The 14,357-nt window shown below is 36.2% G+C and overlaps 1 protein-coding gene across 1 annotated transcript in view; it reads left to right on the forward strand.

Moving 5' to 3' along the window:
* The window catches only part of CFAP43 (cilia and flagella associated protein 43), a 96,371-nt gene that overhangs the window by 49,873 nt on the left and 32,141 nt on the right, over positions 1-14,357 (forward strand). Inside the window, exons 13-17 of the mRNA XM_081823071.1 lie at positions 6,135-6,260; positions 9,965-10,069; positions 11,297-11,413; positions 12,310-12,537; positions 14,107-14,313. Of these exons, the coding sequence (XP_081679197.1) occupies positions 6,135-6,260; positions 9,965-10,069; positions 11,297-11,413; positions 12,310-12,537; positions 14,107-14,313 (783 nt within the window). The remainder of the gene's footprint in view (positions 1-6,134; positions 6,261-9,964; positions 10,070-11,296; positions 11,414-12,309; positions 12,538-14,106; positions 14,314-14,357) is intronic.

A 14,357-nucleotide genomic window follows, 5' to 3' on the forward strand; every position in this document is an offset into this window, starting at 1 on the left:
TGATGAATCACAGACCTGTACCTCTGAAACAAATAATCCATTATATGTTAAAAAAAAAATGTAAGAAGGGAAAAATGAAGGGGGGGGGAATTGGAGGGGGAGATGAACCATGAGAGACTATGGACTCTGAGAAACAAACTGAGAGTTCTAGAGGGGAGGGGGTGGGGGGATGGTTTAGCCTGGTGATGGGTATTAAGAAGGGCACGTATTGAATGGAGCACTGGGTGTTATACGCAAACAATGAATCATGGAACACTACATCAAAAACTAATGATGTAATGTATGGTGATTAACATAACATAATAAAATAAAATTTAAAAAAGAACAAAAAAAACCCTTCTGCCCCTTTTCCCTGCTCCTCATCTTCTCAGACTCCTATAATATGGATATTATTTCACTTTATGGAGTTGCTGAGTTCCCTAAGTCTACCTTCGTGATCTAATAGTTTTCTTTCCCTTTTCTTTTCAGCTTCATTATTAACCATAATTTTATCTTCCATACGACTGATTTGCTCTTCTAATTCATTCATCCTCTTTTTATGGCCTCCACTTGGGACTGCATTCAGTTATAGCATTTTTAATTTCAGCCTGACTAGATTTTAGTTCTTTTATCTCTGCAGTAAGGGATTCTCTAGTGTCTTCTATGCTTTTTTCAAGCCCAGTATGCTTACAATTGTTTTAAATTCTAGTTCAGACATTTTAATTATATCTGCATTGATTAAATCTCTGTCCATCATTTCTTCCTATTCTTTCTTTTGGGGTGAATTCCTCCATCTTCCACAGTTCATTTTTCTGGTTTGTGGATGTGCAGCTTCCTTCTCCAAGACTTCTGATCGATTTCATGGGTGTTCAGAATGATCCAATCTTTATCTATCTGTGTTCCAGTGAGGAAGCATGTTTAAGGTCACCCTACTACTTCACCATCTTACCACTCCCCCTATAATATAAATCTTATATATAATATGTATTATATACATGTAATATTTATATGTTAATAAATGTATGTCTATTCAATTAAAAATTCTTCAGTGACGTTTTACAGTCTAGAAGTGACTTGGTATAATTTTGTTATTAGGCTTATTTTAGATATTTTATAGTTTGTTTTTTTTTTTTTTGCTTTTGTGAATGGGATATTTTTCTATTACATTTTCTTTTTATGTTCTTTTTTTTCTTTAAGATTTTATTTACCTTCTTGACAGAGAAAGAGAAAGAGAGAGAACAAGCAGGGGGAGCGGCACACTTAACCGACTGAGCCACCCAGGCACCCCTCTATTACATTTTCTAATTGGTTACTACTAGTATATATGAATGTTACTGATTTTATCTTTTATATATGGTCACCTTGCTGAATTCTCTTTTTAGTTCTGATCTTTTGTCAATTGTTTCTCTTGGATTGTCTAGGTAAACTATCATATCTTCTGAAAATCATGTCTCTTATCAATTTTTATACTTTATTTCTTTCTTGTCTTATGCCAAGGGCTTCTAATATAATAGTGGTCATGAGAGTGGACATGATTGTCTTCTTCCTGACCTTAACGGGAAAGTTTCTAACTTTTAAGTGTGATACTTGCCTCAGTATCTGTTAGATATCCTTTCATTAGTAAAATTCCTTTCTATCTCTTGTTACCTAAGAGTTTTTATTGTGAATTTTATTGTGAAGTTTATCAAATACCCTGTATTCCTCCAATAGACATTGGTCATTTTACACCAGATTCTATTTGCTAGTATTTTATTTAGAAATTTTGTATCGCTATCCATAAGTAATATTGTTTTCTTGTACTTTCTTTGTCTAATTATGATATCAGGGTTATACTAGTCTTAACAAGTGATTTGAGTAGTTTTCTATTTCTATTTTTTTCCCTGTGCTTTGGAACAGTTTGTATAAAGTACGAAGTCTCTCTCTCTTTTTTTAATATTTGGTTAAAAAACAAACAAAAAACCCACACACACATATAAAACCATCTGTGCCTGATTTATGTTAGAGGAGTTGATTCTTTTCTTTGTTTCAAGTTTTTCTACAGTCATTAGTCTTGTCAGGTTTTCTATTTCTTTTCAAGTATAGATTTGATAAATTATATTTTCTTAGAAAATTGTCTGTCTCATCTAGATTTTAAAATATATAAAATATAATATAATATTCTAATTTCACATCTTTCCTGATTTTTCAGTTATAGCTCTCTATTCCTAATTGTATATTTATGCCTTTTATCTTTTTTCTTGATCACACTTTATAATAGCATTTCTATTTTATTAATATGGCACAGTTTTTATTGACTTTATTATGATAAGAGAACGTTATATGTGATTTTATACCTATATATTTGACTATTTTAGGGTTTTATCAATTGAGAATTTTATTTGTTCTTCCCTACTTCCATCAGGTTTATTTGTCCTCATTTTGTTACTTTTTTGAGTTGAAAACTTGGTTTATTTCCTTTTGTTTTCCAATGTGTGAAAGCCTCTAAATATACCTCTGAGTACCACTTTGACTATATTGCATTGATTTTGATAAGCAACTTTCTCATCTTTCCTTAGTTGTAAACATTTGTAATTCCATTTTGAACACATCAACCAAAGGGTTTCTTAGAAGAATGTATGCATCTCTCTGTTTTCATTTTTCATATTGCTTTGTATGTTATTATAGATTGTTTTGTATATCTTTCTTTTGCTAACTTTGAAATTTATTTCACTGTGGTCAGTAAATAAAGCTTGTTGAGATTATCTTTGTAGCCTTGTATCCAGTCGCTTTTTGTAACTGTTCCATGTGCGTTTGTAAAGAATATTTTATTCTCTGGGTTTTTTTTAGGGCAGGGGAGGTATAGTGTTCTTTAATTTCCTATTAGATCAATCTAATTGTGTCAAGTTTTTATATCCATATTTATGTTTTTGCTATTTGAACTGTTATTTTCTAGGATATGATTAGCAATTTGTCAATTTATCCTTGTATTTCTATCAATATTTATGTCAGATGCCAAAATGTGCACAAGAGATCTCCTCAATAAATTATTCCTTTTATCCTTATGAGATATCTATCTTTTTCTCTTTTAATGTTCTTAATCTACATTTTGGTTTTTATATTAATTTTTGCTATATTAATTTTTTTGCTATATATTTCACTTACTTACATACCTTTCTCCATTCCTTTATTTCTAACTTTCTTTTGTCTGCTAATGAATATATAGCTGGATTATTTTTTGTAAATCCTGTCTGAACTTTTTAATAGGTGAGTTTAGACACATTTATTATGATTATTGATATGTTTAAAATTATTCTTGCCATTTTATTTTTGGTTTTCTATTTAACATATTTTCAACTTATTTCTTTTTCCCTCTTTCCTATCTTCCTGGATTGCTCATACATTTTTTTATTATTGTTCTATTTTTTTCTTTACTATTTTGGGAATCATAATTCTATTTCTATATTAAAAATTCTAACTCACATGCTTCACTTTCCATTCTTCTACATCATCTGGTACCTTCCTAGTCAATGGAAGAGCACAGCAGCACTGATATCACCTGGAATCTTAATCCCATCCTGAATGTACTGAATCAGAATCTGTTCTTTAACAAGACCCCCCAGGTGATTTGTTGGCACATTAAAGTTGGAGAAGCTCTGATTTAGTGTGTATCATACTGTATTCACCCTCCAGATAAGATCTTCAGTGTGTTATTATTACTTTTTACTTTTTCAGCTTCCTCTGTTTCCCTCACCTTCTCTCAATGATATCATTTGGAATTATAGCTCTAAATTGCTAGTTTTTAAGACTCTTAAAAACATGTAAATCTTATTTAGACTTAAGTCTTTCTACCCAACTTCCTCTGGCAGTAGTACATCCTTAATAATCCTTTCAGAGATGTGGGTATTGGTGAACTTTCTGATCCCCTGACTGTCTATAAATTATATCAACCTTGCACTTGTGTGATGGTTTAATGACTATAGAATTACAGATTTAAGGTTTCTCTTCCCCTGAAATATTTGATCCAAAGCTATTGATCCAGGCTATTCTTGCATCCAGTGTTGCTAAAGTGGGTCTTCTATTAGACAGATTCTTCTACTTGGCAATATTCTTTTCCCCTTCAGAAGTGTTTCGGATTTGGTTCTTAAGTTTCACAACATTTCTATGTCTAGACCTGGGCCTGATCCACACTGGTTGTGCCCTTTCAGTCTTGAGTATTCATGCTGTATTATGTCTTTGAAAATTCTCTCTTATTATTTCTTTCAACACCGTGGCCCCCGTTCTCTTTATTCTCTCTTTCTGAAGTGTATTAGTTATAGGTCCTTCTAGATGTGTCATACAAGTGCCTTCAGTTTTCTTTCACACTTTCTCTCTCTTTATCTATGTATGTATCCATTTATTTATTTATTTATTTATTTTGTTATACCCAGCAGAATTCTTAACTTATTCTTGCAGATCACTAATTATCTTCAATTGTGTCCATCTTGCTATTCAACCCATCTATTGAATATTTTTTTGTTTCAAAGATCAAGCTTTTAAGTTTATAATCTCTTGATTCTTTTCATGAGATACAGTATTTTGCATCCCTAGTTACTGTAAAATTCCACTCTTGTTTAATTAACTCTTCGTGTAACAAGTCTTCTGTTTATTGAATTTATTGTCTCTCTTCAATGGTCTTGTTGTTCCCCAAATATTGGTAGTCTCTTATTATTTTTATTATTGTATGCTCATCTTTAAAATTGACATGCCCCATTATAATTCCACCACACCAGTTGAACCTTCTTGGGAAGATGTGTAGAAGATTTGACTTCAGCAGGTATTCTGGTCTGTTTTCAGTAAAATGAGAAGGGGTGGGTGGTGTTGGGAAGTGGCTTGGCCACCTATCTTGTGGCGGGGGAGATGTCCTCTAATTCCTTCTAGCCACTGGCACACTCCTTGTCATTGACCTATCTCTCCCACCCAAATATTCATTCCAGTTCCCTCCACTTGGCAGCAAACACCCATGTTACTACTGTTGGGCCCCCTGGGGAGTTTTATCAAGTGGCAGTACACATACAGGCAGGTTCTGTCCACTGCCTGTTTCCGACATAGTACCCCCAACTAATCACTCTGCCAGTTACTTCTAGGTTACCCCATGCTCCTATATCTGGTGTAGCTTCTACATTTTATTAAGTATTGTCTTGTGGGCACTTGGGGCTATGATGTATCATTCAGATCCATCTGATTTTCATTTTTCAGATGTTACAGGTTCCATGGTACTGAAGGATCCTTTTTTCCCTCTTAATTATAGTAGTAGATTTATCTATTTATTATACACTTCTTTCCTCTTAATTTTATGGATTGAGGCAGAAAAGGATGATTGTAAACCCCATTCTCAGTCAACCATTTTGAAATCGAAGTCCTCAATTTTTCTGTTATATTTTCTGATATTTTATTGATTTGTAAGAGCTCTTTATATATTGATGATATTAATACTTTGTCATATATGTTACAATGTATATTCTTTGGCCCTGAATTTTCTGAAGTTATAAACTTTTAAAAATAATTTTTATTTTAGAAATGTTCAAATATGTATAAAAGGAAAGAGAATAATAAAATAATAAATCCAATGGCCAATATTGTTTCATCTATACCCTTACCCACTATCCCTTCTCCTGATCATTTTGAAGTAAATCCCAGATATTATATCATTTCATCCTTAATTATTTAAGTATGTACCTCTAAAAGATAATGACTCTTTTTTTTTTTTAAAGTAGGCTCCACACCCAGCATGGAGCCCAACATGGGGTTCGAGCTCACAACCATGAGATCAAGGCCTGGGCTGAGATCAAGGGTCAGATGCTTAACTGACTGAGCCACCCAGGCACCCCAAAATAAGAACTCTTAAAACATAACCACAATACCATCAGCACACCTAAATATCAATAATTCCTTAATTTCATTGAATGAAGTGATGAATTTACACATTTTTCTTGTTGTTTTTAGATTAATGAGTTTTTAAGGGTTAATTCTGAAAACTTAAGTGACCATAATAAGTCCATAATGCTTACTTGATAGTTACATTTAGATAAATAAAACATCTCTTTTTTTACTGACTGCTGTCTAAAGAGACTCAGAGAAGCATGTCTATAAAGTTTAATTCTTTACTTGTCATCATTCTTTCTTATTTGAAAATTCAGGTTCTGACTATGATGGAAGAAAATGAAACAGTAGATAATATTGCAAAATTAGACCAAAAGGAATTTGGCCTGGATCTTGAAGAACTGGAAAGACTTCACGATGAAAATGAGGAAGAAGTGGCAAAGGTATTGAAAAATCTAATTTAGGCACCTGAAAGAAATATAATGAAAGAAGTAAAAAGAAAATGGGAAGGAGAACTTTTCTAGGATAATGCAAATAAAACAAAAACCTAGTGCATATAAATACAATGAGTCCAAGAATTATTAAATTTGGGAGTTAGGGGAAAGAAGAGTGTCTAGGCCAGCCACACATCTGATGTTTTGTCTCTCCTTCATGACATTTGTTCCAACCATCTTCCACCATATGTTTGAACATTTTTAGAAATCCTCTCAGCCATCTTATGCCAACTTTGGACCTTCTGGTTTAGTGAGCTCTTTCCTTTCCTTTTCTTTCTTTCTTGTAGGCTCCATACCCAGCATGGAGCCCAACGTGTGGCTTGAACTCATGACCCTGAGATCAAGACCTGAGCTGAGATCAAGAGTTGGATGCTTAACTGACTGAGCCACCCAGGCGCCACTAGCTCTTTCTTAATTACAATTGAAATCTTTCTCCCTTTATTCACTGACTTCTCTACCCTTTGAGCATCATCTACTCAATGGTCACTCTGAAAATAGAGAAGATTAGCAATTACCATGTTCCCTTTGTGTCTTGTCTTGTCTATGCTAGCGATCCCAGGTCCTATGGCCATCATATAATGTAGTTTCAATAGCTTCATCATCATCATGCATTTTCCCTCTGGTTTCATTATATTTGAGTATGGCATCCACAAAAGAATTCCAATTATTATCTGTCCAGTTTAGAGAAAAACACAAACTGAAACCTCTAATTCTCTAGATACTAAACTTCTATTGCTATAGACTTTGCATCTCTTTGTGGTGGTCACATTATATTGTTTACTTGTATGGATTTTATTTTAGGTCAAAGTCCTAATTGTGTTTTACACAGAATGTTCTTAAGCTACCTCTTTCTCAACCTGCACAGTACATTTGATTTTTTGAGTGTGCAAGAATAAAAATGTTTTTTTCTAAGCAAGAGAAGGAAATATGGTTGGATTCAAGGACATTTAAGTGGATTATAATTGGTTCAACAACTATATCAAAACGAGGCTGATAATTTGATGCCTCTAGCAGAGAGGTTTCCAGTCATATGCTCCAGAACTCTCTCCTGTTAAGCATGTTAATTAATGACTGGGGTAAAGATATAGAAATGAGGCGTATTTGTCAAATTAGTGAATGACATGAGGCTGAGAAGGAAAGGAAATATATTGGATAACAGAATCAGGACCAAGAGGACCTTAATAATACTCAAAGAGGTAAAATTCACCTCAAGGAGGAAAAATTCATCTATCCATTCATTCATTCTGCAGCATTTATTGAACACCTATTACATGCCAGGCACTGTTGTCGGTGCTGGGAATACGATGACTGAGACAGATAGGTCCTGCCCACATGGAGCTAATCTGGTAGAGAAGACAGACCCTAAACAAATCTCTCTATATTGTATGATGTAAACTGAATTATGTGATGGATGTGAGGCATCTAGTTCTGTGGTCAAAGACCACTTGAAAGAGGTGACATTTCATTTGGGATTGAAAAGGAGAGGAGTTAGCTATGCAAAGAGTTAGGGGAAGAGAATGGCAGACTAAGGACGCACCATGAATGAAGGCCCTGAGGCAGAAATGGAGTATTCCAGGAACAGAAAGGCCAGAAGGGCAGTAGCACAGTGGACAGGAGAGAGCTTCATGGAATGGGGTGGGAACAGAGGCCAGCTCTGAAGACCTCATACATCATGGTAAAGAATTTGGCTTTTGTTACGCTCAACAGAAAACTATTAGAAATGATCCCATTTTCTTATTTATAACAAATAGGCACCAATTTAGGGGCTTTTTCAATGTTACTTATTTTGATGGTCACAACCGTCCAAAAAGGTAGGTTGTTGTTGTCCTGACTTGAGGAAACTAAGCATTTGGACCTAGAATCACTTGGCTAATGTTTCATAACTTGAATAAAAACCAGGAAGCACTCCCAGTCTGCCTACCAGGCTTCAGGCTTTTCCCCTTCAACCCTGGCTTCATCCAAGCCTGGAATGCCTCCTCCCATTCTGGCACCAGGTTTTCCTAGCCTGCTCAGCTTGACCACTCTGCAGTGAGTTTGGGTCGGGTGCCTACCCCCATCCTCACTCTAGTGTTGCTTCTCCCTCCAAGCTCATGTGTGACCACTCATCCCCACAAACCTCCTCCTCTGGCCTACTGACCTACAGACCACTGATAAACCCACCCTGATTACCCCCACCCCATGCCTCCGCTCCAGATGCTCCTTGCCACTTAATCAAATTCCTGCACATTGTGATCTTCTGAGGCAGTCTTTGGTACAGAGAAAGTCTCCTCACATGCTTGTTTGCCCAATATTATTACTTTTTTTTTAAACTCTGGGCTTTAAAGAAATATTAGCCCCAGATTGGATGTGATAGTGAAACCAGATGGTCCAGCACAGAACAGGGTTAGCAGATAACACCATAAACCCAGGCACATTTGGGAAGAGACTACTAGTCCCTGGGAAGAGTTAGTGGTACCTACCTGTCAGGGATCCCAGTCCTAAAGGGACCAGGATATTAGTTAGCTCTGGTCAGGATTTCAACCATAGGGAAAGACCAAAGCCCAGTAATGACAACCTGGACACAGAAATAGGGACGGAGTCTGGAGGAGTTGATCAAATAGCCTCAGCAGTGGAGAGGGGAGGGCTGGGTAGGCTGGGAATCAGGCAGGTTCTGAACTGATAGGCCAAAACAGCTGTTTATTTAAGGAAAAAATAATTTAAAACTGTATTAACCATTAACTCAATGGATAAAAAAGAAATAAAATGCAAATTAAACAAAGCCTTTGATCAGACAATGAATAAAATAAACATGAATGATCGAATGAACAAGTATGACATTTTCTAATCCAGGGGATATTATTCTTAACTAGTTTGCTGATAATTCTGCCAACAAAGAGAAATGCAGAAGAGGTTCTGAAGAGGATCCTAAGGACTAAAGATTGTTGGTCCTCACTTTCATATTAGGTCTTTTAGCAAACTCCATTAAAACAAGAATTCTTAATCACTTAAAGGTCAAGCAGTTGGCTTACTTAAGCAGATAAAACCAATTGAGGTAACATATGTTTCTAAATGAGAAAAGGTCAATCATATGATCCCCAAGAGTCATGGGACATTTATTTATAGTGGATATAAATAATAGAAGAATTAAGTGACCCCAAGACAGAGGTCACAAACTGGCACTTCAAATATGCATTGACAAGAATTAAGCCAACATTTAGATATCTGGTAGTTTCATAAAAAGTACACATTTTCAAACTTCTCTAACAAAACAGGAAGACCTGGCATTAGTGGGTTCGCTCCCCAGCCCTGCACCAACCCGCCAGATCTGTGATAGTGTGCATTTTAGCTGTCTAGCCCACCATGGCCATGCAGCTGGCCTCACACCAACTTGGCTCATGTTTAGGACCTGTCTGCCTTTAGAGGTGTTTATGTTGATACCCTGGTCCTCAAGGAAGGGAATTCCAAGCCTCCAGACTAAACTTTAGGAAAGGTCCTTGAGACAGGAAAGTGTTTCTCCCCAAGTGCATCTCAGCACGGGACAGTTCCGTGTGGTGGGGCAAGAAGACAGCCACTAAATGTGCAGCCGTGACTGATTAGTGAATTTATAATTCAGATTATTTTTTAAGAAGCCACATATTCATGTTTATTTTTTCCCTTCATCTACGTTCTGCAAGATAAGAAAGGATGCAGAGATGCATAACCTCGCCAAGGCCTATTTGGCTGAACTTATTAAAGAAGAATGCTGGAATTCGATGGCTGTGAAAGGTCGAGCTCTTAAGGTAACAGACATAATTCCAGGTACAACACCTTAGCTGATGAGAACTTTCATTGAAAGTCTCATGGCAGAAAATTTTTTTAAATAATTTTAAGATAATGCATACGTGGAAAAACATTCAGAGCATCCTTGCCCTCCCTATACCAAATTCCACCTAGTTGTGACACTTTCTCTTGTTATCATTCTTCCCTCTCTGCTCAGTCCCTGTGCACTTCCAAGCCACCATCTCTTAAGATTTTCTTTCCTCGGGCGCCTGGGTGGCTCAGTTGGTTAAGCGACTGCCTTCGGCTCAGGTCATGATCCTGGAGTACCGGGATCGAGTCCCGCATCGGGCTCCTTGCTCAGCGGGGAGTCTGCTTCTCCCTCTGACCCTCCCCACCTCATGCTTTCTCTCTCTCTCAAATAAATAAATAAAATCTTTAAAAAAAAAAAAAAAGATTTTCTTTCCTCTATGAACTACCTGCATCCACTCTTCATATCTATCTCTTCCAAAAGGCCACTTCACTCACATTCCACATAGATCGAAAACTAGACATAATATTGTTCACAGTTCTACCTGTACCCTCTAAACATCTGGGTTTTTAATGCTTTTTCATTGAGATTCCTCCCAACACAATTTCCCTCTTTGTGTAGGGTGACCAGAAGTCCCAGTTTATGCCTATGGTCCTAGAGTTAACTATAAGAGCACCCTTCTCACTTTCAAATATGCCTCCCTCCAATTTGGATAATGAAGTATATGGCCACACTACATATTTGTGATTGAGTATTGCTCTTAAACAGGGTTTCATTAGAGCGGCACATTTGGGGCTGGATAATTCTTTGTTGTGGGGGTTGTTCTGTGGATTGTAGGATATTTTGGCCTCTATCTACTAGGCCCCAGTAGTATCCAAAACTCCCATTAGTGAAAATCAAATATATCTCCAGATATTGCCAAATGTCCCTGGAGGGCTGGGGAGGAGGGAGACAGGGCAAGCAAAATCACTCCTAGTTGAGAACCACTGCTCTAGAAATAAATCCCTCACAAAAGCACAGTATTTCTACCCAAAGTTTACATCATTACTAATGATGTACATTGTTTTATTTTAAAGAAAGTTTCCACTGTCAATTCCACTCACGCATGATGACCTATGAATTCATTTTGATCAGGGATAATATCCCTCACTCCACCTCTGATACGCACAATGGTACTACAAATGAATTTATTTCATCTTGCTTTTTTTTTTTTTCTAAGTGCTTTCACATGCCCTACGTGGTTGAGAACTTTCCAATGAAAGAACGCACGGAAGAAGAGTTGAAAGAATTAAAGAGAGTTTTGCAGCAAAAGAAGATTGAAACAGAATGTCTTAAAGTACAATTTTAAATATATATGTGTTATTTATATAAGTAATGTGTTTTATTTTAGGGTCTCCATACAGATTTGAGTTAGGATACAGCTTAAGATAAGTTTAGATATTGTTTACATTTTCATTACTTGTTAATTTGTAGAATATATTTTAATAAATATAGGAGCTAAATCCACACAGTAAATCAAGAAGCCTATAATCCTATACAATACTAGCTAGCCCTCAAATAGGAGGACATGCTTTCAAAAAATGAGATTTGGGGTTTTGTTCTTGTTCTGGTCAGAAGTTGTCTTCATCTACCCTACTCTTTTTATCTTCTTTTATCACGAGGGATTATATTTTTAAATAATTGACCAAAGATGAAGTAGTATCTGTTTTGGTGGAATTATGGTTTTCCTATGTTTGTTTGTTTGTTTGTTTTAAAACAGCAATCTCTATCAGACCACTAGAAAAACATTTCCCATCAATGTAGTTTTGGTCAGAACTTTGCATCCATTCTTTTTCTGAAACATAAAATGAAGGCATTCTTCAAGTCTTCTTAACCTACACTCGTCAGTCTTATGTGAATAAGTTTCTTTGTAAATATGAAGAGAAGGTATATTTTTTAATGTTTAGGTACCAAGAAAGACTCATGATATTTATAAGCAGTTGTCATTCTGACAGAAATATAAATTATTACATACTGTCAAAGACAATTTTTACTCTCTTGACTTATCCACACTTTATCAGTTTCCAAAGCTTAAATCTCTTCTGAATCAGGATCTATCCATCACTTTGAATTCAGTTGTTGACAAGACAATGTAACATCTAAAATGACTGAAATATTTAAGTTGTCACAAAATTGCCCTTTAGAGAATTCTTATTCTTGCATAACTTTCGTGTCACCTTTTTCTATATTAAGCTACGGAAGGAAATTGTAGAGGTTCAGCCTACAATTACCTTGGTTAAGAAGCATCATGAAGAGGAGGATGAAGAAGAAGAAGAAGAAGTGGCAGTAAAAAATTCCAACTTGCCCAATTACCTGCTTGGCAGTCTGAGTACTGATTTTGGTGTACAAGCCCCTTTGTTGTCAAGCCAATTGGAACTTCATTCCAGAGAGGAGAAAATAAACCAAATTATATTACTGAAAGTAGGTGAATTTTTTCTTTATCCTCTAAAATCTCTAAAACTCCCCATGAGGCATCTTGCAAAGGCTCAAATTGAAATCTAATGCTAACCAAATGATGTCTTTAAGGTACATAGAGAAATATCCAGATGGCTAGTGTGTCCATGTTCTTCAAACAGAACTTGTGTACAAGAGTTGCTTTCATCTCTTTGGACTGGGTTCTATGATAACAGGTTTTCTGAAGAATACCTACCCTGGCTGACACCACAAACAAACTCTTCTTCTACTTAGATTTTCAGTAAGCTCAAAGATAAAAGAGATCCTTGAATGCCATCTTCTAGGTAACTCAGATGTCTGTTAGATCAAGATATGATTGCTTATCTATCCCCTTAACCTGGGGAAATACAATTTCCTCTCTAAGACTTCCATAACTTCTCTTCTGGGACTCAGGAATAAGGTGCAATATCCCACACACTCTAAGCTCCTACTCCTTACTCTCCACTGAACAAGTCAGTCTCAGAACACATCTGTATATACCTACCAAAAGTTTTTGAAATTTCAGTGACAGACTGCACCAATGTGGATGCTTCAAAATTTAATGTTGGCCGTTCCTTTTCCTGAAAGTCCTCCAACCATATCTGCCATTTGAGTTCCAGCCTCCTACCATGATACTCTGCTCTCTCTTCCTATTTTTTTCTTTTCTTCTCCTCCTCCAACCCCTGAAATTCCTGTGCATTTATATCCAAAACTGTTTAGTTATCTCTTTTGTTGCTCAGCTTTTGCTGACCCATGCCCTCAGTGTCTCACCTTTCTGCTGTCTTATTAAGGCATTGTCCTACAAGGTTAGTTTCAGCCCAAGAGAAATTCTGGTGTCATCTGTTAAGATCATCTTTCTACCTGCTTTAATGGTTTCATCTTCAGTAGGATAGACATACAGACTGAACTCTGATGGTAAAATAAGGCTACTTTAGTTGACCATCATTCCACTCACCAGCACAGGTGGGAACAATCCAATCGGACCCACGGCCACCTGGACAACTGGCTGATCCAGCTAGCCAACTTAGGTCCCCATCCTACCTGAGAATGACCTGACCATATTGTGTATGGTTGTGCTTTTCTGGAAATTCTCCAAACAACCTCTATAGGCCATCCTTTCCTTACCACATCTCCCCCAAACAAGGCTTCAAAGGAAAGACATTTCCCAATTTAAAGATCACATATCACTTTTTAAGTATTTTATTATGGATTTTTTTAGGACATATACAGAAATTGAGAGAATAGCCCAAAGAGTCTCCCAAGTATCCATCATCTACTTCAGCATTTATCAACATACCTGCATACTGAGTTACGGTTTCCATTTCAGGAAGTAGATTGTGATATAACAGTTATGCTATTGCCTTAATCCTACCCATGATAGGATGCCACTGTGGATTACTGAACCAAGAAATGACTTAATATAAACTGTATTTTAGAAAGATTAGCTTCCTGATAATTTATAAAGTGATTTTGGAAGGAAAGTAAAACCATGAGACCATGTTACTAGTAATGATCTATAACATGTGATGTGTTCTCAGTATTACATTGATATTTCAGGATGTCATTTACAAGGTAAAAACTGCTTTCAACAATGAGTTTGATGCTGCATATAAACAAAAAGAGTTTGAAGTTGCACGTGTGAAGGAAAGAAATGTAAGAATTAAAGAAATTATTTTAGATTTGGACTTGGAAGAAGTGGTCTGGCAACCAGAATTTGATGATTGTGAGAAGCCAGAGAGAACCCTCGTTGTGGAAAACAAAGAGGTACTGGCTGGCTGTGTTATCCCGTCCCTTTTCTCTCAGGACAT

Source organism: Leptonychotes weddellii, chromosome 6, assembly GCF_054177405.1.
Source record: "Leptonychotes weddellii isolate Sample4059 chromosome 6, ASM5417740v2, whole genome shotgun sequence".
Taxonomy (NCBI): Eukaryota; Metazoa; Chordata; class Mammalia; order Carnivora; family Phocidae; genus Leptonychotes; species Leptonychotes weddellii.